This window comes from Delphinus delphis, chromosome 14 (genome assembly GCF_949987515.2).
Source record: "Delphinus delphis chromosome 14, mDelDel1.2, whole genome shotgun sequence".
Taxonomy (NCBI): domain Eukaryota; kingdom Metazoa; phylum Chordata; class Mammalia; order Artiodactyla; family Delphinidae; genus Delphinus; species Delphinus delphis.
Window position 1 is genome coordinate 77,242,230 of NC_082696.1, and position 25,015 is coordinate 77,267,244.

Sequence of the window (25,015 nt, forward strand, 5' to 3'; positions counted from 1 at the left end):
ATGCCACTGAGTGCATTATTTGTTCTGTTCATGATAAAATGCTTAGACAAGTAATAAATAGTTGGCAGGTCAGCAACTGTAGGTAGGCTGAATTTTGAGAAGCACCGCATTAGGGAATGACTGTCAGGGAGCCAGTCATTTGGCTGGAGGCCTTTTCTGTGGGACTGTTCAGTTTCTCTGGGGAAGAATTCTCTAGTCTTCTGCAAAAAGGAAGGGGTTGAAAGAGGCTCTGTCTCTTACTGCTTTGAACTCTCTGCTTCTGCCTTGTCTTCCACCCCAGCTTCTGTTTTCCACTTCACATATTTCAGCTATACCCATTCCCTTTGCATATGCCTTCCACCTAGTTGTCTCCCATTACTTCTTCCAGATAAAAATGTTCTTGCCTTCTACCTGTGGGAGACAGTGACCGAGGTGAGAGACTGTATTTGGCCGAGAGGGGTAGGGCAGAGATTGCAGGGAGCTGACCATTCTGTTGCATATAATTTTCAACTACTCATTTTCAGGCCTGTCCCTTGATTCCACTCTTTGCTATAAATCCTGCTTTCAAGTCTGAGCTTCTCAGGGGTTTTAGAACCAATCAACATGCTTCTCACTGGTATCCATCCCCCTTGCAGTCCCTTTAGATTGTGGCTTCCTTGGTCCTGCTCAGCTATATCCCATCTGCTTTCTGCTTTCCAGAAATGTGTTGAAATTGATTTTCTGTCTCCTCTTTGGTCGCCATCCTTTTGGGCTGTCTTTTAAGAAATGTTTTTTAGACTGTCATACAGTAAACTTTACTTTCTGTACTTGTAGTGTACAGTTCTGTGAATTTTAACACACGCATAGGTTTGTGTAACCATTTTAGAATACAGAGCAGTACCAAAAGCTCCCAACCTCCCTTTTACTATACATCTTTATAGTCACCCTTCCCTCCACCCATAAGCCCAGGCAACCACTGATCTCTTCTCCATCCCCATAGTTTTGTCTTCTGGAATGTCATAAATGGAATCATATCATATGTGACCTTTTGAAACTGGCTTCTTTTACTCAGCATAATGCCTTTGAGATTCATTTAAGGTGATGTATCTAAAAACACCTCATACGAACAAACATATGGACACCAAGGGGGGAAAGTGGCGGGGTGGTGGTGGTGGGATGAATTGGGAGGTTGGGATTGACATATACACTAATATGTATAAAATAGATACTGATAAGAAACTGCTGTATAAAAAAAATGAAATGAAAAAAACCTCATACCCTTTCAATTCCTTTTCTTTCATTTTTACTGGAGTGATAGGGAGGACAAACAAACTCTTGGGGCCAATCCGCTATCTTAAACCGGAACCACCTTGAAGTACCTTTTGGTGATCTTAGTACATTTTGAAAAACTATGTACTTTAAGTGACATTAATGGGAGCTTGTCTGTATGCCACAAGCTTTTCTATGCAGGGTGATGTGCCAGAAGATTGAACTCACCATACATCACTTTCACTGTCAAGACTTACATGCCACTTTGTTTCAAGGACAAGCAATGCAGAAAGAAATAGATTTACAATTATTTGTCAAATTGCAATTGAATCAGTGGTCTAATCCCCGGGGTATGTTGTCATTCCTTTTTCACGACAAAGCTTGTAAAAGAGCAGTTTATATTTTATTACTATCTTCACCCTCAGCCAGGCTTTCATCCCACTGTTGCACTGTAGTCTCTTCACTATCAGTCTGCACCTGAAAGATTCAGAATACGGTTTTTAGAATCAGGCTGACCTGGCTCTCAAATACATAAAGCTGTATCTTCAGATTATTTAAGCCCCTAAATCATTTACTTTACCATTTCCTTGTCTGTAAAATGGGGATTTTAATACCCACTTGACAGATATTGATTTGAGGAATAAGGGAAGTGATAGATGAAACTCATTTAGCACAAAGTATAGAAAAATGGCACTCGGTGAACGACCACCACTCCCTTCTGTCAAATCAAGGGAACTCATCCCATCCTAGCCTGGTGTTTCTCTTATATTCCTCGATGTAGTGAATGGTAGGTATGACCAACCATCTTATGAGTTAAGCCAGAAATCTGCTCTCCTCCCCAACTTCCCAATCCAATAAATCACTACATTCTGTTGATTTTTGAAGGTACTTCCTCATTGTTGGCTCTCTAACCCATCCCCTTATCTCCATCCCTTTAGCTACATCTCTTTTGCTGTTGACTTACTTCAGGTTTTCTTTTTTCCTTGGATTACTATAAGTACCTTCTAATGGACTCTCTGTCCTGGTAACTCATATCCAATCTAGCGTTTCACTACTACCAGGATGATATTGAAATAGAGTTCTGATTCTTGACCATTTGCCATTTAAACCTTTATATAAATTTATAAATAATTGGGTATTAAAATCGGTGAGGAAAATAACTTGAACTGGGAACAAGTAACTTGGTGGGTCTAAGTCTAAAGATCAGAAGGAATAATAATTTCAATATTACTAATTTTACACATTTCACCTATGCTGAACCCATACATCATCAGCTTTCTATTTGAAATGACAGTGGAATAATTATGAGTTTGTAAAAAGGTGGACAGATATTTACTGTGGTATAGGGTGGATACTTTCGTATTTATACCCGCTTGAGGGTGGGCACTTGTAACAGACACTTGTAATGTGGCATTATTTAAGCACAGTTGGTATCTGTACAATAATTGCTGTGCCTGGCCACTCCAACCATGGAAAGTGCTGTGCTAGCCTGAGGCAGCAAGACTCCGGAGTCCAGATTTGCCCTCCCATTTCTGGTCCCCCAATTAGAATTTCCCCCTCTTTTCAGCGTTTTCCCAGACTCAGAGAAACGAGTGAACAGCTTCCACACTTTCGCGACACTGTGGGAGAGCTGCTTGCATGGGGAGTTCTGCAGCACCCAAAGGTGCAGCAAGATAAAAACTAGTATCCCGACGCAGCTCTACACAGCACACTCTCAGCACACGGAACAGTAACGTCCTCACAACAGTGGAGAAAACTGATTGTATCCGTGTAAGAGAAGTTATACTTTTTGTTTTGTATTTCATCCAGCTTCACAGTTTAGAGTTCGGCCAAACCAGCGTTCTAAACAGTGGCTCAAAGGTTGCTCAGAGTTTTACGTCTTCTCGTTCAAAATACACACACTAATTTTCTTCGATAGCCTGGTCTCACATTAATTTTATCTGAGCTAGTTAAACGAGTACGTAATGCCTCGCTCCTTGCCTCTCAGGTTTCAAAAGTCGTTCCTTTATCCCCAGCCTCCGCTCCCGGGGTAACCGGCGGCTCAGGAGCGAGGTCGAGGCGCAGAGACAGCCCGCCGGCTAGAGCGGCCACAGCCGTCCGGCCGCTCTCTCTTTTCTTCCGCTCTCTATGGTTAGGAGCAAGTCCCTCCTCCGCCCGGAAGTATTTAGGCTCCAGGCGCTTGCGCAAGGCCAGAAGGTAGTTCCGATTCCGGCGTGTGGATCTTCGTTCCTCGTGTTCGGTTGTCGCGGTTGGTGGGCAGTAACGGAGCCAAGATGCTGCGGAGTCTGCTGGTGAGTAGCTTGTCGGCTGGCATTCGGGATGTGGGGCGAGAGGGTTGGGAGCGGAGGCTAGAGGTTCGCGACAGGAAAGCCTCTCCTGGGAGGGGAGGAGAGAGGGAGAGGGCGGCTTCGGAGGTCACCTTCCTTGGTCCGTGTCCTTTTCGCTTGACCTTCCTTCCTTTCCATGGATCACTCTTGCCCCAAGCTGTGCTGGGTAGTTGTAAGGAGTGGAGAAGCTGGGGAGGTGACCAGAGGATTGTGCGTTAGGCAAGCCTTGGGTTCTTAGTCGCCACCCCTAATCTTGTGGGTGCGGGTGGGAAGTTTCTGATACCCGGAAGCGTCAGCAGAAGGATGTTCCTCGGATAACGAGGGGTTTGAGTTTCAGTGACTCTGAGGTTTGTGAGCAGCAGAAGGCAGTTTAAAAAGCAAGCCTTTCAGTTTTGGCTGGCGCTTTAGGAGCATTCATGGCCGAAGGGTCGTGTTGCTTCCATCAGGCGGTTCTGCAGTGTCCTTCACCGCTCCACCGACTTTGAGCATGTGAAATATTTTCCCCAAATTTTGAAAAAGAGAAGGAAAATGTAACAGTGATCGTTTTCTTCGGTAATTATCCAATAAAGCTTTACTTATCTTCTCAATATATTATTTATTTTAGAAAGTGGATTGCATATTTGTAATTTATTTCAACTGGATATGTAATGCAAGTCTCTTGTAAAAGATTTATGCCCTATTAATTCGTTGGGGAAAATGTAATGAGGGAAGCATTTTAATTAAGTAGGAATCATGCCAGTTTATTTTGATATCAAGTAATAGATTTTTAATAATATGGTAGAGTATTTAAATAAAAAACTTCGAACCTCGTGTATTTTGTAACCATTCTTTATTTCTGTAATATCTATATATCAGTATGTTTTCCTCATATAATGCTACTGGTTCAATTCAGGTAAAGATCATGATTTTTTCCCCCTCAAAATCTACATGAATTGCTTCTTAAATGTGGTGTTTGGAGACTTCAGAATGTAATATAAAGAGCAGTGGCGGGGCGACAAATAGGAAAACCTCAGTGCTTGTCTGTGACTTTGTTATTGACAAATCGGGTATGTTTTAACTCTCAGTTTCACTTTTCTGTAATACTGAAGATTGGGAATGGTTGGTTTTGAAGGGTTTCTTTAAGCCCTAAGTCTGTTTAGTATATGTGGATTTTTTTTAATTTCAGGCTCTTCGTCAGATTGCCCAGAGGACCATAAGTACTGCTTCACGCAGGCAGTTTGAAAATAAAGTTTCAGAGAAACAAAAGCTCTTTCAGGTACTGAAGTATTTTATAGGAGATTGTTACTTTTTATGATTAGATTACCAAAAGTTGGCGATAGGAGGTAAATCTGGAGACGTCTGATTGTTAACAATCCTGTTGTATTAGCAGAAGAGTAATAGGAAACTGTCTGTCGATAGCTAACTGGGCATTTGCTATAACCAAGAGGCCCTTGGGAAAGCAGAAGAAATGAAGGGGTAAAGATCAAAGACACTTTCTTTTGGAGGAGTCACATTGGGTTGGCACTCTGGGGTAGCTGCACAGTAATAGACAAATAGACCATAGAAAGAGCCCAGAAACAGAACAAATACATTAATATATGTAGAAACTTAATATATGTAGAAACTTGATATATGTTAAAGGTGCTATTTCATATCAGTGGGGAATGGAAAAATTGGGTGGCTGTTTTTTTGTGGTTTTTTTTTTTGCGGTACGCGGGCCTCTCACTGTTGTGGCCTCTCCCGTAGCGGAGCACAGGCTCCAGACACGCAGGCTCAGTGGCCATGGCTCACGGGCCCAGCCGCTCCGCGGCACGTGAGACCTTCCTGGACCGGGGCACAAACCCGTGTCCCCTGCATCGGTAGGCGGACTCTCAACCACTGCGCCACCAGGGAAGCCCTGGGTGGCTGTTTTGAAGAAAGTAAAGTTATATCCGTTCTGTATTGTGTGTTAAAAGATTAATTGCAGATATAAATACTTCTCCCTCAAAAAATATTAAAAGAAAATATAGGAGAATTTTTTTTCAGCTTACTGAGGTATGATTGACAAGTAAAAATCGCAAGCATTGGGAATTCCCTGGTGGTCCAGTGGTTGAGAATCCACCTTCCTATGCAAGGGTCGCGGGTTTGATCCCTGGGGATGGGGGAACTAAGATCCTTCCTGCCCTGGGGGAACTAAGACCACACACTGCAACTACTGAGCCCACGCGCCACAACTATAGAGAGGCCCACGCACCACAACGAAGATCCCACGTGCCGCAACTAAGACCTGACACAAAGAAAGAAAGAAAGAAAGAAAGAAAGAAAATATAAATAAATAGTTTGTATTTAGGTTGTACCTGATTTTTTTTTAAGGTGTACAAACAATGTTATATTTAATGTATCTATGAATGATTACCACAATCAGGTTTAATCTTAGGGGTCATCCTAAGAAAGTCTTTACAAAGCCTAGAAGCTGTAAAGGAGAAAAATTGCAAGGTTTGGTGACACGAAAATTTTAAATGTACTTATGGTACAAATTGAGGTAAGTGACAAATTGAGGGAAAATTTTTTAAATTAACAAAATTTTTAATATTAACAAAAAGTTAATAACCTTAGCATACAGAGAGCTCCTACAAATCAGTAAGAAATGCACATTAAAATGACAAGTTGCTACTTTTTTTCCCTGTTCAATTGTCAAAATTTTAGAAGATTTAAAATAGGTTATGTTAGCCAGGTGTGGGAGATACGTGCGTTCCTATACAGTACATTGATACATGCTAGGAAGTAGTATTGGTACAGAAATTTTAGAGTATTTGAAAGTATTAGAAGCAAATTATTGTACATATCCTATTCAGGACTCCCATTTTAAGAATCTTTCCTACAGAATAGTAGCATAAATATATAAAAATAGGAAATAGGCTATTAATCATTATGGGAGTTTAATATCAAAAAAACCCAACAACCTAAATACCCATTAATAAAGGATTGGCTAATGTAATTTTATTTTTTGCACAGTGGAATGCTGTGTAGCCATTAAAAGGAACAAAGTAGGTTTAAATGGGCTAGATGGTTTTTAAGATAATGTTGAGTGAAAAATCTGTGATAGGCCATTATATAGCATAATCTCATTTTGTGTATTAAACAAGTATGTGCATAAATTAGAAGCTATGACAATACAAGCTTTAAAAAATTAAGGATATGTATTAATATGTGTTAATAGTGGTTTTCTCATGAGGAAAGACTTAGTGGGACAGAGCACTTACCTTTATAAGTAGTTAGGTTATCAGTGAGTTTTTTGTTTAATTGTGATCTCTGATGTTTCATAAAGAAAATTTTAAGTGGTTAAAAAAAAAGTATTATGTATGCTGCATGAAAATAAAATACTTATATTTAACAGGTGTGTTAAGTATCCTACACTATGCCAGGTGCTGGATTGGGAGACTAAGGATATAATTTAGGGTTATAAACCAAAACTCTCTCTCCTGTTTTTTTAAGGGAAAAAAAGATTGTACCTATGACCAAAGTGTGATGATTATTGCTTTTTTTAATAATTAAATTGATGAACTCAATGAATATATTTTCACAGCTTTACTGTTTATGTGTTCTTTGGAAAGAACATTTTATTAGATCTCAAATTAACTTTAAAAGAAAGAATGTTGATTTTTAGGAGTTTTTATTTTAAAAGTAGTTGCAGTAGAGAAAGATTCAGCAAAAGGGTAGTCCTTTTTAATTTTGATATTTAAAATATTTCAATTTCAGTGTTTTAAGAAGCCACTTAATTTTATATGAATGGATTAGTCTTTTTCATTTAGTTGGAAACCAATGATATACATTAATTATTATTTTTTTAACCTAGGAGGATAATGGAATTCCAGTGCATCTAAAGGGTGGGATAGCTGATGCCCTCCTGTACAGAGCCACCATGATTCTTACAGTTGGTGGTAAGACATTTGCAATGCTTGCTCTATAGCAAAATCATAGCAGCGATAACTAACAACATCATTGCTCTCACTGTGCCAGTATTTTAACACAGGCAGTCTGTCCCCAGAATCTGAGGTCTTACTGCTTTACATATAATGACTCACAAAGGTGATTGATACATATTGTGTAAGAACGTTTTAATGTCTTTTAAAAAAAATAAACCGATAAAGTTTGATAATTATCTTGTGATAGAGGTGGCTTTTGGAATGTGCCGCTAGTGGCCCTGCAGGCCTTTGGAAGAGCCAAAGATAGCTGTTCTATCCCATCTCCTATAACAGGGGTTCTTAAATATTTTGACTATGATGTATAATAATCATACACTTTACATCTAATCCCTGTACATACATATTTATGACAGAGATAAAACCTTATACAGCACAATACTTTTACTGCATGTAAAGTGCTTTGATATTTTTTCTGTGGATTGGGCAGTTCCATTATTCAATATTAGCAGTGGAATATCACAAATAAGCATGCTAGGAGCAGAGTTAGGAATCTGAATGATTGCTCCCTGGCGGGAGAAAGGGAAACAGTATTAGAGTGATTACTGTGTGCTCATTCTATTGATAGGAGTGCCACATATGTGGATTTCTGTAACCCTTGTATTAAGTCTGTAACGTATCCTCGTTTTAAAGATGGAGAAATTATGTTAATTACCCAGATAATATTGCTTTGGAAGAGCTGGTGTTTGAACCCTAAGCACAAAGTCCCCTTATGCTTATGCCAAGGTGCCTTTTTTGGCTTGAATTGAATATAGCGAAGGGACATTTTATGGACAACAAGCAGATAGTGACGTTTGGGCTTTCTTAAGGTAAAGCCCTAAATTCTTTTTGGCCAGTGTGACTATTTCATAGACGTTTTGGTAATTAGTTTTAAAAATAAATTTCCAGTTATTAGAAATTCTTACTTCAAATTTGATTATTTAAAAATTATATGTCCCTCTTGCTTGGTTTTATATTGATAATACACTTCAGGGAAGGCTTTGCCTATTTGACCTTTTGGCTTTTGAATCATTCTTAGCATTTCTCAGGCAATTTTAGGTTTTATGTTCTTAATCTTATTTTAAATTTTTTTACATGTCATTACGTTAACAAATACATTACCGTGCTGCATCTAACACTTCTATACAAGTTAAGTAATACTAAAACTAGATTAAACGTGTTTTGTATGTATTTATTTTAAATTTTGCCAGCACCTATCAAAATACTTCTGTATATTCCCATAAAAGTAGTTTTAATACCAGCCTTGCCTCTTTATCTTACAACTTTTTAGCTGGAATATTGGGTTTATACATTTAAACCTGAGAATTTCCTGTTAAGTTCTTATTTCCTTTATTTTTCAGGAACAGCATATGGCATGTATCTGCTGGCTGTGGCTTCATTCCCCAAGAAGCAGGGTTGACTTCAGTTTATCCTCCCAGCAATCGGTTGGTTCAACTCCATTCAGTTCTCTGTGGACCAGTAGTCTGATAACTAACTTGAGTTCTTCTTTGGGGATCAATATTTATTGACTTGTACTAGCTGCCACCAATAAAGCAGTCTTTACCATGCTTTGTTTTATTTGATCACTTTAGGATACATTATACCAGTAATAGCAGCCTTATAAACCTTAGGTAAGGAGGAATCTTTTGTCATTAGGTTATATATAGTACCATTGTGGTATTATTTTAGTGAAATTTTATTTTTAGCGGCTTAGAATTCCAACAGGGGATGGTCTTCAGCTCTAATTGAGCTTGACACTCGGAGTGCATATTTCTTTGAGTCTTCCCCTCCCCTCTCTTCCCTGCTGTGGTGTATCCTGGGATATGCTAGCACCTAGGGTTAGTGGAAGCAGGTTAGTTTTGGCTCATGGGGTTCAAGTTTCTTTTTTCCTCCCTTAGCTCTGTGTGTTTATGTTTAAGAATATTGGATGTATTCCACAGTTTAGAGTAGGCTTTAGTAGAATTGCTGTAAAATAATCCAGTATTTGTTCTTTTCACACTCAGAATGGGCTTCTGTTATGTTAGTTTAATCCGTAACATAGAGTGTACCTTTCCTTAAAATACTTAGTTCATTTGTAAAAGTTATCTTCTGGGGGAACGGAAGGAGTCAGACTTTGTCATCTCTGCAAGGTGTGCATTTGTAACACAGTGAAGATTAAGAGTCTAGATCCGTCAGATCTAGGGGAAATCTGTGAGTAAGGGTTTTATAAAAGCTTCAATTTCTGGATAAAATTGAGAAAACTAATATAGTTAGAAAAACGGAGTCAAGTCTGAAATACCAAACTAACTCTTTTCCTTTTAAAACATTGAGGCTTATGGTACAAATCCATTTCAAGAGGTACCTAATGAAAGGTGTTTCAGCCTTGAGTCTTGAAAGTTAGAAAGATCTTGGTTAGCCATATATCTAACCTGCCACTGAATGCAGGAATCCGCACAGAATCTCATTACTAACATCAGCAGAGAACACTGCTTTTGAAGGGAGTGGAATGAATATTGTTAGACATTTCTAAATGCTGAGAAATATCTTAAGTAGGCCTGGAATCTGGTTCAATTCTGATTCACAGCTAAAAAGCAACCAGTGATAATATTTTGAAACAAGCTATATCTATCAGCATTGTACAAAGGAGAGTTTCATCAATGTGATTTGAAATGCTTTTATAACATGATGTGAAAGATACTTTTGTGCAGTAAAAAGGAAGAACATCTTGGTATCTTCTGTAACCTTCAGCTCTTGATTCTGTGAGAGGTGCTTTTCTATTTCTGGTGTAACCTAGTCAGACAATTAAAACTTTTTTTTAATGCCAAAATGTTCAATTAACATGACAAGATTGGATAAAGTAGGAGTAGGTTAAATGCTTAAGAGACTTTAAAATATTTTTAAATGCTATGATTAAGTTTTTGCCCTTCATCCTAAAATTCTGCACTGTCAGCAGGGGTGGAGATGGGGAGGGGACAAGGGGTGAGGTCTCAGAAGAGGGGTTGCTGGATAGGAGCTCATGAAATTATCTGCTATTCTTAGCGTTTAGTAAGAGAGAGATTGCTATTATTGATTCAAAGACTAACCAAATGTTCATAGAGCAGAGTCCATGAGAAGTATTGCAAATGTGGCCTTCAGGAAACGAACAACTATCATTCCAGTCTCCTTTGTATCTTTACCACGTATTATCCTTTTGAGAATAGTATCTGCTACTAAATAGAAGAAATTCTCTGACGATATTATCCCACTAATATAAGCGCCACGGGAGATATATTTAAGTGAAACTTTGTCACAATTAGTACTGTGCTCAGGATTGGATTTGTAGTCTAGCTACTCTAGATGAAGTGACATCGAAAAAACTAAAACTCAGGGCATGCAGTTTACCCAAAGCTACAAATAAATGGCAGCACGATTTCCAAGTCCATTTTTATCTGATTCTTAAAGTTCATGGTCTTTGTAGTATACTTCATCTTACCAGGCGTTTAATTACATGGGCTGGGATAGCTTCAGTGCACTGCTGGTAGCCTCGTATGCAGATACAAATGCCCTACAGACTTCCATCCCCTGTCCAGTCAGACTTCTGGGAAGAGTGATCGCTACAGTCTCCAGTTCCTTTATTCAGTTTCACATTGATCCCTCTGTATAACTTGCAACATACCTACGTATTTAACATCTGTGTCTTCCATTTTATAAATGAGATCTGAAGTCGGCACTCGTCCCCAACCACAGTGCTCTTCTGCTTGGTGCGTGCATACTCATTCTTGACTGAGAATCTGGGAAAGCCCCCAGGTTCTGCTGGAAACGTTGACATTCTTCCCTTTGCTCCCAGCGTTCCCTGTACTCATCTTTACCAAGAGTTTAATGCCTCTGAATCTGAATTCAAATTTGAGTTATAATTGTTGATAAGACTGGGAACCAGTGTAGCATTGTAGTTAATTACAGATCATGGAGTCAGAAGACCCAGCTTCAACCCTTGGATTAGATGACCATGGGTAGCCAACCTTGCTAAACCTGTATCCTCATCTGCATAAATGGAATAATGCCTAGGCACATGGTTATTCTAATGCAAGTAAAGCACGAAAAATGGTTTCCAGCACATACCAGGTGTGCAATAAATGCTAGGTACTTCTATTGTTAGCTCTCTGAGAGAAGGAACTATACCTTTCAACTCATATCCCTATCAACTTGGCATAGAGCAGGGACCATAAGCTGGTCAGGGCTGGTAGGAGAGGTTCACGCTTTCATCCATGTCCTGGGTGCCTTCTTTTGGCTCTGCTCTCCTTAGTGTGTGGCTTTCATTCTCCTTGTAAGATGGCTGCTGCAGCTCCGGCTATTGTGTGTGTTTTCCTGCAGGAAGAAGGATTGGTGAAAAGAGCACATGCTAAACAAGCGAGCTCTCTTTAAAGAGCCTCAGAAGCCCCACACAAAGACTTAAACTTATATCCCTTTAGCCAGATGTTCCACCACGTGATCATGCCTGCATTCAAGGAGGCCAAGAAATGTCTCAAATGGGCATATTGCCAAGCAAAATTGGAGTTCTGTTTAATAAGAAGGGGAGACTGGGTATTGAGTTGACAACGAATAGTCTCCCTCAGCCAGTTTGTTTTTTAAAAGAATGAAGTCCACACTGGAGGAGACAGGACAGGACCTGGGAGCATTTTGGTTCCTACTTCTAGTTGTTTCTGATGCCCACAGCCATGCCTGCTGGTAGGCTTGGCTGCATTTCATCGTCCAATAACTTTCTCTTTGTGCTTAAGTTAGTTCAGGTAGGTTTCTCAACCAGGAACCAAATAAAGCAGTATTTCCTGAGTTTCGCATCTATCATACCACCTAATAGGAGCACACTTTTACCATTTACTCTAAACCATAGTTAGGTGCTTAATAAAGGCAGCCATTACTGGTTTCTCATAGTAGACAGGAATGGCTCAATGCACCATAAATGCCAATAGATACAGAGAATACAAGAATGATAAAAATAAGAATTACAGTGCTGCTATAGCCAATTGGGTTCAGGGTTTGCAGAACCCTTCCTGCCGTTTGAGATAGTTATGCACAAGTTCCCCAAAGCTGCCAATTTCACAGGCCTCCAGCTTGGGACTCCCACTGCCTGGGTCCTGTAAGCAACATGTCATGATCCACTACCCAGGGCTTTGCTTCTACATATACTTCAAGATCAGTAATTCAAGTTAACAGATATTGAGTACCTACTGGGTGCCAGACACTGTTGTGTGTGCCTGGGGGTCATTGGTGAGCAAAATATGCACATTCCTGCCCTCACAGAGTTTACGTTATAGTGAGGGGTAGCAGGGAAGACAATAAACAAAAATAAATTGTACAGTATGTTAGCAGGTAGTCAATTCTATGGGGAAAAAAGACCAAAGGGGACAGCTGGCATGGGGGTGGGCTGATTGGGTGTAGTAGTAAGTGAGGTATGAAGATGGGTTTCAATGGGGTGGTTAGAGTTAGATAAAAACTGTAGAGGTGAGGGAGCTAGTCAAGCAGATATATAGGGAAAGGGCATTAAAGAGGGAGCAGCTTAGAGCGGGTGCCCTCATGTGCCCAGCATGTTCAAGAACAGGAAGGCAGGAGCAGTTATGGCTGACCGAGTGGGAGAGGGGAAGGCAGAGAGGTAAGAAGCGGTCGCACCAAGGAGGGCCTTGCAGGCTATTGTCAGGACTTGGGCTTTTACTCTGAGCGGTATGGGGAGCCATTGCAGAGTCTCTCACAGAAGAGAGACTTGTATGTTCTAAAGAGGACAGGCTTGGCTGTCATGTTGAAATAGAGCATAGGGGACCCAGGGTGGAAGCAGGCAGACCCATCAGGAAGCCTCGTGCAGCTATCAGGTAAGGAGTGATGGAGGCAATGGAAAGTGGTCGGATTATGAACAGGAGGAGTTTTACTCATCAGCCACTTAGACCTTGCCCTTCTCCATCCATCCATCCACCCATCCACCCATCCATCCATCCATCCATCCAACAATTACTTATTGAAAGCCTACTTTGTGTAAGGCACTGTTCTCAGCTCTGAGAATACAAGTGTGAACTAGACCGGCAAGCTGTTCTGTGGAACTTACATTCTAGTTAGTGGACGTAGACAGTAAATAAATTCATAAGCATGGTAATGGTCTACAATGGGAACGGCTGTAAAGGAATCAACAGTGTGATCTCAGGAAAAGTGCCGGAGTGGAAGCTAGAAAAGGCCTCAGAGGAAGTGTCATTTGAAACAAGACCAGAAAAGAAGGGGTCTACTGTGCTAAAACTCAGGAGAAAAGCATTGAGGGGAAAGGGAAGTTGCTTTGCGTCTTTAATTGCAGATAGAAGACCACTGTTGTTGAAACACAGGGAGCTGGAGAAAGACGGCAGCAGTGGCTACCTCTTCCGCTGTGACCAACACAACACCTGGCCCTCTTCCTACACTCAAGGTCCAGATGGCCTTTTTTCTGGTTTCATGTTACACAACACAGTCTGATAACCATAGCATTGATTTATCCAAAAGTCTAAACAGAAACTAGCAGGTGAACATTCTGTTCCAGACAGTTGTTGTTACTGTTATTAGCAAGAACTAGAAGCTGAGGAAATACAGTTAAGGGGAGATCAAACACACAGCAGTTATGTTTGAACCTGATCCCAAATCAAAATCTACCTTATTCAGAGTCACTTTTTTTTTTTTTTTTTTTGGCGGTACGCGGGCCTCTCACTGCTGTGGCCTCTCCCGTTGTGGAGCACAGGCTCTGGACACGCAGGCTTAGCGGCCATGGCTCACGGGCCCAGCCACCCCGCGGCATGTGGGATCTTCCCGGACTGGGGCACGAACCCGTGTCCCCTGCATCGGCAGGCGGACTCTCAGCCACTGCGCCACCAGGGCAGGGCAGCCCCCAGAATCCCATCTTTAAAATCCACTATGTACCATGTTACTTCTTAGATGGGGAAAGAAGAAAAAAATACTTAGGACAACTGTACTAGTTGGTTCCCTCATAGACTTTATTCTGTGTGAACACTGCTGATTCACTGGTTATGTTTGGTAAATCTGCATCTTAATGATTGGCGATTTTTTATTCTCTCTCTCTCTCTCTCTCTCTCTCTCTCCCCTGTGATTCCCATGAAGCTAACCATGTATCTGCTCTGACTGCCTGTCTCTATTGAAATTATAGTTTTACAGTTGTTTCTAACATATATATATATTTATTTATTTTAAAGCAACTCCAAGTCAGGGATATTTTGAAGAACTCATTAGTGAGGAAAACCAATCAAAACATAAGCCATTTTCTAAATGTTTATCTTAGTATAATACACCAGAGGGCGGTCATGATTAAATGTTTACAATTAAATTGCTTGGAAACTAGAGCGCTGTCTACTGAAATGGGTATTTCAAAGCACACATGAAGTCTGCCAGAGGAAGAGGAGATCACAGTATTAGACGCTGCAGCCTTAGTGCTAGAATGTAACAAATGTGTGTGTATGTATGTACTTGTATGGCTTTCATTTTTGGTTTTTAATTATGTGATCACTGGTTTCCAGTTATAAATGTTCCATTAGTATAATGAAAGATGGGCTGTTTCCTTTAATTCTGAGACTAGGTCAGATCTTCATCGACCTCTTGTAGGAGGCTGTCATCTTCCCTTTGGGGAGTTGCTAAAAGGATTCTCTGGTGTTATTCTGACGATTAAAGGCGAATGTCTTTGTTTGGCCTTGTTAATCTCTTTCCAGGCCATTTTACCCCGATTAATGTGCTAAATGTTTTATTCATGGCCATTACTATTGGATACTTTTCCCATGGTGCTTTTTCTTAAAACCGTATCTTCTTTGGGAAATCAGAATGTGATGAATCATTGTGACTGTTTTGGTCACAAAAATACACCTTTAGAGTCTGGTCATTTCCCACCTTGATTCTATCCTAATGATCATTGTAATGATTATTTATTTATTTGTATTTATTTTAATTTTTAATTGAAGTATAGCTGACTTACAACATTGTATTAGTTTCAGGTGTACAATATAGTAAGTTGATACTTTTAGATTTCACTTCATACAAAGTTACTATAAAACATTGACTATATTCCATGTGCTGTACATTATATCCTTGTACGTTATTTATTTTATGCCTAGTTGCTTGTACCTTTTAATCCCCTTCACCTATTTGTCCCCTCCCCCAACCCCACTCTGCCCTGGTAAACACTGTTTTGTTCTCTGTACCTCTGAGTCTGTTTCTGTTCTATATGTTTGTTTGTTTTATTTTTTAGATTCCACATGTATGTGAAAACATACAGTATTTGTCCTTCTCTGTCTGATTTATTGCACTAAGCATAATACCCTCCAGATCCACCCATATGGTTGCAATGGCAAAATTTTATTCTTTTCTATGGCTGAGGAATATTCCACTGTGTATATATGGCACATCTTAATCCATTCGTCCACTGGTGGGCACTTACTTGTTTTCCATATCTTGGCTATTGTAAATAATACTGCTATGAACACAGACGTTCATGTATCTTTCCCAATTAATGTTTTCATTTTCTTTGGATAAATACCCAGGAGTGGAATTGCTAGATTGTATGACAGTTTTGTTTTTAATTTTTGTTTTCCATACTGACTGTACCAATTTACATTTCCAGACACACCCTCGCCAACACTTGCTATTTCTTGCCTTTTTGATGATAGCCATTCTGACAGGTGTGGGTGATATTGTGGTTTTGATTTGCATTTCCCTGATGATTAGCGATGTTGAGCATCTTTTCGTGTGCCTGTTGGCTGCCTGTATGTCTTCTTTGGAAAAATGCCTATTTAGGTCCTCTGCTTATTTTTTTTAATTGGATTGCTTTTTTTTGATATTGAGTTGTATGAGTTTTTAAAAATATATTTTGAATATTAACCCCTTATCAGACATAATGTTTGCAAATATCTTCTCCCATTTAGTAGGTTGCCTTTTCATTTTGTTCATGGTTTCCTTTGCTGTTCAAAAGCTTTTAAGTTTGATTAGATCCCCTTTGTTTATTTTTGCCTTTGATTCCCTTGCCTGAGGAGACATGCAAAAAAATTATTGCTGAGACTGATGTCAAAGAGTGTATGGTTAATGTTTTCTTCTAGGAGTTTTCTACTAGCAGAACTTACATTTAAGTCTTTAATCAATGTTGCGTTTATTTTTGTATATGGTGTAAGAAAGTGGTCCAGTTTAATTCTTTTGCATGTAGTTGTCTGGTTTTCCCAACACTGTTTATTGAAGAGACTATCTTTTCCCCATTGTATATTCTTGCCTCCTTTATCATAAATTAATTGACCATTATAAGCATGGGTTTATTTCTAGGCTCTCTATTCTGTTCCACTGATCTGTGTGTGTGTTTTTCTGCCAGTACCATACAGTATGGATTAGTATAGCTTTGTAATAGAGTCTGAAATTAGGGAGCATGATATCTCCAGCTTTGTTCTTTTTTCTTAAGAATATTTTGACTATTCAGGGTCTCATGAATTTCTACACACATTTTAAAATTATTTGTTCTGGTTCTATGAATAATGCCATTCGTATTTTGATAATGATTGCATTATATCTGTAGATTGCTTTGGGTAGTATGGACCTTATAACAATATTAATTATTACAATCCATTTCTTTGAGCCATTTTCAACTTCTTTCTTTCTGGGAAGTCCAAGGTCAAGGTGATGGCCTATTTGCTTCCTTGTGAGAGCTTTGTTCCTGGCTTGCAGATGGTCACCTCACTGCATCCTCACATGATCCTTCCACTGTGGTGTGGGGAGAGAGTGCTCTGGTGTCTCTTCTTCTTATAAGTGGCACCAATCTTATTGGATTAAAGCCCAACTCTTATGATCTCATTTAACCTTAATTACTGCCATAAAGACCCCATCTCCAAATATAGTCACCTTGAGGTGACTTCAAATATGAATTTTGAGGGGACACACCTGAAAGAAAATAAGGGTAATTTCTGGTCTTTTGTTCATAAATTTCAAGCAAGGGCTCTGGCCCAGGATCCATCAATGCAAAGGTACCATAATTGGTCTCCTTTGTTTTGGGGCCCACTCCTTGCCAACCAATAGCTTCTTCTATTTAAGGAGCTAATGCTCTGAAGAATTTCTCACAGATTAAAACCATGATAAACATTGGATTGAAGATTTAATACTATATGCACTTGGTGTGTTCAATCAAGTGCAGGTAGGCACTTTAATCAAGGAGGTAAACATATTAAAGATATGGTTCTGTTTTTCAAGAGTAACAAATGATGGAAAATATCTTGGTAGAAGAGAAAAACTAGTTAATTCTAGAAATGCGGAATAAATCTTCTGCTCACGATTCTAGTGCAGGAGAAAGAGAAATTCTGAAATGTATGGGATCTGAAATTTGTCACATTTTGTCATCCAAAGATCCACTGCAGCATTTCTTGACGTTTTGATGGGGCTCTACCGAGGGCAGGAGGAGGTATGATTGGAGAAATTCAGAAGATTTAGGCAATAGGCATTTAAGATGGAGCAGTGTGGAGACAGAATGGCTAGTGAGGAGGATATTATAATAGACTAAGCAGGATTAAAAATAGGGAAGTGAATTGTCATTCTTGGGTGAGAGGAAGGTAAGGGTGGCAGGAGGTGTCAGGAAAGATGTTAACGGTAACCTAACGTCTTATGTGTTGTGTTAGAAGCAGAATAGCTGCCCTGAAGAGAGCAGAATTAAGAGAAGTACAGGTAAATGTGTAAAGAGGGTCAGCTACATCTTTCTTAGATTTCCACCTTCAATAACTCAGAGGGGAAAAAGAAGTTGCCAGAGGAAGTGGTCTAGGACTGGAAGTTATAACTTAACAGTTGCAGCATTTTCCTTCAGGAAGGGGACCCACCCTCCAAGGCCCTTGAATGTAAGAATACGGGGAGTGTAGATCAGAGAGGTGCTGCTCGCAGACAAGGAGGGGTGATGCTGTGTTACTTACGCTGAAGGTCACACCAGCTTGGGAGCCAGTCGGGGTCACACTTACACTCGTGTCCAAATAACCACGTTTCTGAGCTCCATGTGCCCACCTGGGGGCTCTGCCACCCTTCAAGGTGTCCTAGTTCATTTTTGTGAGTCATCAGCACATCACATATGGCCAGGAACATGATTTTCCGTCTTCTTCCCTTTTCTCCTTCTTGTCCAGCTGCTGCGCCAACGCCGCGGCCAGGCACTGCTCTGCCCGGGGCAGCCCTGTGTTGTATGGAGAAATGGGGAGCGCTTCTCCCATCATGTATTCATTCAACAAACATTGAAATGCCTTCTATGCACCTGGCAGGCTTCTAGGCCCTGGGTCATACCTCCATGAACAAGACAGACAAAATCCCTGCTCTCAGTGAGTTATACCCCGAGCCGCTTCCGCAGCGAGGCCTTGAGTCTGGCAACATTTCTGGTGACGATGACCGTCCTGGCTGTGGGCTCCTGTTAGCACCTCTCCAACAAAATCCTCACGTGCCACAAAAAGAAGCAACTGTTTTTAGGCACACCCCAGCCCACGCATATTTAGAGAGCGACCATTTCTTTCTGTTGACGGAACAAAAGCATTCAAGGCTGTAACTGCGCCTGCGGCACTGACGGCCCTTCCCACGACTCTGGAGCCTCAGCCTTGCCCTAGAAGAGTCACGTGACCCGTCCCGGGGTTTTCCCAGAAGAAGGTAAGAGCCTGACCCGAAGGAGTGCCGAAATCGCCACCTGAGCAAAACAGCCCCACTTTTGACACGACAGGAGTTTGGGCTTTTGGTACAGCCCTCAACATGTCAGTGTTCTCAGGACCCTGTTTCCGTGAGACGCAGACCCAGGGAAAGAACGGTGCGCTCCCCGCCCTTCGCCGGCTCCGCGGGGGCCGCTCTCAACGGCGGCCTGGGAGCGGGAATCGGCTCTTCCCTGAAGGCCGCGGAAGGTCAGCTTTTCCCTTTTATATCGCTTTTCGGGCGTCATTGCCTTCTCCCAGGGCACCCTGTGATAAAAGGCTAGGACCCAGGGCTTCCCTGGTGGCGCAGTGGTTGAGAGTCCGCCTGCCGATGCAGGGGACACAGGTTCATGCCCCGGTCCGGGAAGATCCCACATGCCGCGGAGCGGCTGGGCCCGTGAGCCATGGCCGCTGAGCCTGCGCGTCCGGAGCCTGTGCTCCGCAACGGGAGAGGCCACAACAGTGAGAGGCCCGCGTGCCGCCAAAAAAAAAAAAAAAAAAAAAAGGCTAGGACCCAAAGGACAGGATACTTTTATGGTAGGACACGGTTTTCCTGGAAGGGGAAAACAAGGGAAATAACGGCTTCACTTAAAACGGCTCAACTGGAAACGAATACTCACACATCCATCCAGATTCGGTAGTGATTTGACACAGCGTTTCCATTGTCTGTTCTGTACCCCGTCGGGGCTTTGGGAGGCGCTGCAAGGGGGCCACCGCACCACTAGGGGGCAGTGTTGTATAGAGACAGAGAAACTTCGCCTCCATCCTATTACCGCAGAATTAAATATTTCAGTAAACCTGAATTTAAAATATCAGGCTTTTGCCCGACAGAAGTTATCTCCTCTGAACTCCTGCAGCACTGCTTACACGAACCCCTAACAGCAAGCCTGCTTCGCATTTGTTATTTCCTCCATTCAATTGTAAAGTTCCTTGAAGTCGACTGATGCTTCTTTAGCCTATGACATAATATTTGCTGAATAAGTGAATATTTTATGAGTACCCTCTGAATATATGCTAAGTTTTTAATGGTTGAGGACATTTTTATAAAAATACAACTTCGATGTTTAATGTGGAGTAGAAAGTATTAAATGAGGGAGACAAAACTAACCCGACATTGGTTTATATAACAAACATAAAGTTCTTTCTTTGTTAAGTGTTGCCACCTCTGTTAGGTCGTTTGATCCTCATAATAACCCTGTGGAGTGAGTTGAATACTGAGTCCAGGTGGCCCCCGAGGAACCACAGTCCCCAGAGACTGAGCTTATTCTTGGATGGGGAGGTCAGGCTGATGACACCCTCGTTCTTAAGTCAGTGTTCATTCCTTCTTTTCCTGAGCGCTCTGGCACAGAGGAAGTTCCCAGAGGAAGACGCAGTGTCTCTGGCTACTCAGGCAGGCGGGGGCAGGAGGCCCAAGTTGAAACATTGGTAGAGATATGAAAAAATAATGAATAAGATATCACAATGTAAATGGTGGTTAGTTTTCTCCAGTGGTGAGATTTAGGATGATTTTTTTACTTTTCTCTTTATCTCTTTCTGCATTGTCTAATTGTTTACACATTGACTACTTGTTACTTTGAAAATAAAAATGGCTCTTACCATTTTGAAAAAAAAAAATGAATAGAAATGAGACAATGTTGGTCCCGAACCGTGTGGAACAGGTGGACAGGTTACAGGTGACGCTGAGGTTGAGGACTGGAGCGAGGGCGCATGCAGGCTGCCGGGGCCACAGCTGCGGTGGAGGGGGCTCTCCTGGACACAGCAGGTTGGACACAGGTCAGGCCGGAGTCAGGGGAGAGGGGGGCACATGGACAGAGGGGTGTCCCAGCCCACGGAGCCCCTCTACTGCTGCCACTAGTGCTTGACTGTGAGAGTCCGTCCACGTGGACACTAGGAAAGACTTCATAAGTTTCTGTTGGACACCCGGCTGAAGGGAAGACTCTCCATCATGACTACACGCCTTATCTGTCATTAATATCCACGTGTCATCTTGACTGTGCCTTTATCAGGCCTTGTACTGAGTACCTGATAAGTGTTAGGCATTATTATCTGCTGATAGCGTGCCTCATTGTCACTGCTGTCATATCATGCCACGGAGGCTGATTCTGACCAGTTGTCTTACTGAGTTTGGGAGACAGAAACAGTGAAACCAACAGAGAGCCCAACACTTTTCACCACTGGTGACCTGGCAGCTCCTAGGACATTCCAGGCTGCCTCGCATGAGGGGAGCATCGTTGGCGGAACGGCGTCCAGCCCCGAAAACTAAGGGTGAGCCAAGATTTCTTGTTTTTTTTTTTTGTTCTGATGACGAGGCCTTAACATCTGAGGGAGAGCTAAGCACTTTGCCGTACTCGCCAGCTCTTTTTGGAAGTGACAGGTCCCATCTTAGGCCAACTTCAACATGCCTTTCTTCTTATTTTAAGAATTTAAAAAACTGGGAGACAGGAATAATATCCATATATTTAAAAAACTTGTATTTTGAAAATTTTCAGACAAAGAAAAATAGAGAAAAGTGCAATCAATACTTGTATACTTGCCATCTATATCTGACAACTGTTATCTTGCTGCATACACTTCATGTATGTATTTTTTTACTAAATCATTTAAAATTGTAGAGTATATGGAATTTCACACCAAAATGCTACATAACATAGTAGCAAATTCACTCCTAACGAATGAAATATTATTTCCTATTATACTGGCTGTGTTCATTTGTCTCAACCCCCAAATGTCTTTTATATCATTTTATATATCACAAAATACAGAAGTATAGGTTTTATATAGTTGATGGTAACTGCTGTGTATATATGCTCAATTCCATGTTATCCAAACAAAGCTATTTGTAAGTCTTGCGCTTTGCATTCTCAAATGTGCTTGTAAAAATAACTTCCTAAAATTTCCTTCAACGTTTCCTGCTTAAAACAAAGAAAAACAAACAAATGAACAGAGTAATATAAATAATATAATTTAATATATTATAAAATAATATAATTTAATATAAAATAATATATTATAATAATATAATATAAATAATATAATTTAATAAGTAATATAAATAATATAATTAATGAATTGAGAATATTTGGGTATTGAATAATTTATTTCCACATAGTGGACTCTGTCTTAGTTGGAGCATCGTTGAATTCCTTCCCTTCCCTCCTACTAATATGTGCAAAATATATCAGGTTCTCTTTCTTTCCGAATGGTTGACCTGTCCCTAGGGATTTTATTTGATTTTTCTTTTTTAAAAAATAAATTGTTTTAATTAATTAATTTATTTATTTTTGGCTGCTTTGGGTCTTCATTGCTGCCCACGGGATTTCTTTAGTTGCGGCGAGCGGGGGCTACTCTTTGTTGCTGTGCGTGGGCTTCTCATTGTGGTGGCTTCTCTTGTTGCGGAGCACAGGCTCTAGGTGCGCAGGCTTCAGTGGTTGTGGCACACGGGCTCAGTAGTTGTGGCTCACTGGCTCTAGAGCGCAGGCTCGGTAGTTGTGGTGCATGGGCTTAGTTGCTCTGCAGCATGTGGGATCTTCCCTGACCAGGTCTTGAACCCGTGTCCCCTGCACTGGCAGGCGAATTCTTAACCACTGTGCCATCAGGGAAGTCCCTATTTGATTTTTCTTGTGACATTGTTCTGAGGAATACTCATTACTCCAGGCTCTCACTTGAATCTCTTATTCAAGAAAAAGTTGGTCAGCTTGATCAATACGGAGCGAGAGGTGTTCAGAGGAGAAAGGGATGAGATTCCAGATGCTCGTCCGCTTTGCTAGGTGGGCAAAGCAATATGAAACCAGCCCTCCACCTTCAGAGGGGAGAACAGGCAGGCCCAGAATTGTCCACCAAGTGGGCGTTCCTTTCACACTGGGCTACTTGCCTTTTTTTCTCTGCTCATGTCTGTTGGAGGATGGACAAAGCTGACAGCTTTGTGCTGTGGGTTTAGGTGTAGGAGAACCTCTCCCACTGCTAGTTGGCTGTCTTTGAATTTTCTTTTCCTTTGGAAACCACGAAGTGTGAGAGAAAACAAGCCTCCAAGTTTACTAGTTTGAAATTCTGGTTATGAGCGTCTTTGTCTTAGTGGAGTTGATTTTGGCCTCGTCAAAAATAACCTGGGGTTGACCAGAAGTCCTGGACCCTTTTCACAAAAACCATGACTTCTCTCTTGAAATAGTGCATCCTGGGGGAAGAGGTACATGACGCTTAAGTGGGAATTACTCACAGGGAGAGTAACGAGGGCTGAGGGTCTGGAGGTGACGGTGGAAAGCAGGCTCTGTGGACTCAGGTCAGTTAAGGTGGTTCAATCGAGTAGGTGACAGGAGGGCCAGTCTTTAAGGGGTGTGTGGTGGTACTTAATTATGCCCACCAGTCCTGTGACACTCCTCCTGTCAAGAGGCGGAATCTCTGTTCCTTCTCCTTGACCCGGAGCGGTCTTGCGGCTGCCTTGAGGAATGCATATAGCTGAAGTGATGCTCTGTGATTTCCCAGGCTGGGGTGGGAAGTCACACAGCATCTGACACTTTCTCTTGGGACACTCGCTCATGGAGCCTCAGCTGCCCTGTAAACGGTCAGCTGCCCAGAGGTCAGCACGTGGGGGGCCCTCCCAGAGAGGAAGAGAGAGAAGCATCCAGGGACCCCCAGCTGTTGGGCTGCTGCAACCCAGGTGCAGAGATGAGTGGAGAAGCTTCAGGATGACCTCAGCCCAGCCACTGCCCGACTGCAGCCACATAGGGACTACAGTCACGGAGCAAAGGAAATGAATATTATTGTTTTGAGCCATGATTTGGGGTAACTTTTTACACATCAATAGACAATTGGAACAAGGTACTAAAACACTGCTGAACACACTGAAAGAACGATGCTGATAAACTTAAGTTCCCTCATGAAAACTCCGATGAAATGTGCATCGATTTGCCTCCACTGAAGTGAAGGGTGATTCGTCTAAAAGCACTTCAGTTCAGCACGTGTCCGTCTCTGCTGTGTATCTGTGTGAAAAGCAATGGAATAAATCCCGTCTCCTTTTACCAGGGCGGGCCTGGGGAGGTTGGGACGGAAGGAGGGGAAAATAACTTTCCCTCCACCCTTCTGAGACCCCTGTAAGAAAAGACAGGTTAACAGAGAAAAACAAGCAGAGGTTCATTAGCGTGTAGACCTCATGTGTGCATGGGAGACCCCTGGGGGAAAATGAGTGATTCCTGGTGGTGGTTTGGAGATCAGGACTAAACACCATCTTACTAGGGAAAGGGGAGGGATGCAGGCCTCTTAGAAGAGAGCAAATGACGTTTAGGGGAGAGGAGTGGGCCCTTAGAAGAACAGGTAGTGCTGTGATAGTTGGTGACAAGAGTTTGTCTGGATGTGGTATGACTTTCAGTCCCCTTTCCTGAGATAAGTGTCAGTCTTCCCAGGTTAGGTTGAGGAAACTCCCGTGAGGGGATTTATGGCATCTGAGTTCCTTCTGGAGAATCTATCTTTAGACACGCGAGGGGAGTTCACAGAAAGCCTCTTCCTGCATTTGCGGTTTTCCAAGTGCCTACAGTTCAAAGCAGTCAATATATCAGAGCAGCATACGTTGGGGTGCATGTCCTCAAGTCCTACTGTCATGCTTTGGGGTGGCAGATTCTGCCTCCTTCAGCACCATGATGTAGAAGAGGCTGACTTCTGGGCAAAGCTTTGCTCCCTGGTACAAAGGTGCAGGAGGATAAGGGCTTCCCTCCAGCCTCCGGGTGTGATGAGGTGGTGCTGGGCGCCCACCTGGCAACCCCGAGGTGACAGGAACCAACTCCTGCCCTGGCGGAGGGGACAGGCAGGAAACCACTGGTTCCTTCTTCACTTGGCTGCTGAATTCACCAACCTGGAAGTGTGGGCCGCTGGGCTTCTTGTTAGATAATCAGTGTCCTTAATGCTT

The 25,015-nt window shown here is 41.8% G+C and overlaps 2 protein-coding genes across 3 annotated transcripts in view; both read left to right on the plus strand.

The window, feature by feature from the left end:
* The first annotated feature begins 3,402 nt into the window (after window positions 1-3,402).
* COX7A2 (cytochrome c oxidase subunit 7A2) lies at window positions 3,403-9,042 on the plus strand. The gene is made up of 4 exons (XM_060030341.1): window positions 3,403-3,518; window positions 4,720-4,809; window positions 7,369-7,453; window positions 8,836-9,042. Exons 1-4 carry the CDS (start codon window positions 3,501-3,503, stop codon window positions 8,892-8,894), a joined length of 252 nt encoding a protein of 83 aa, XP_059886324.1. The 5' UTR covers window positions 3,403-3,500; the 3' UTR covers window positions 8,895-9,042.
* Window positions 9,043-18,827: 9,785 nt separating this feature from the next.
* COL12A1 (collagen type XII alpha 1 chain) overlaps window positions 18,828-25,015 on the plus strand; it is a 137,970-nt gene continuing 131,782 nt past the window's right edge. The window contains exon 1 of one of the 2 annotated variants that reach the window (XM_060030344.1): window positions 18,828-19,084. The gene's annotated coding sequence lies outside the window, so the exon portion shown is untranslated. The other variant, XM_060030343.1, reaches the window with a different exon arrangement.

What these genes read in the sequence shown, in the direction of transcription:
- COX7A2 (XM_060030341.1), top strand. An exon ending in AGAAACAAAAGCTCTTTCAG is followed by an intron (nt 4,810 to 7,368) that starts GTACTGAAGTAT and finishes TTTTTAACCTAG; the next exon opens with GAGGATAATGGAATTCCAGT. An exon ending in CATGATTCTTACAGTTGGTG is followed by an intron (nt 7,454 to 8,835) that starts GTAAGACATTTG and finishes TTTATTTTTCAG; the next exon opens with GAACAGCATATGGCATGTAT.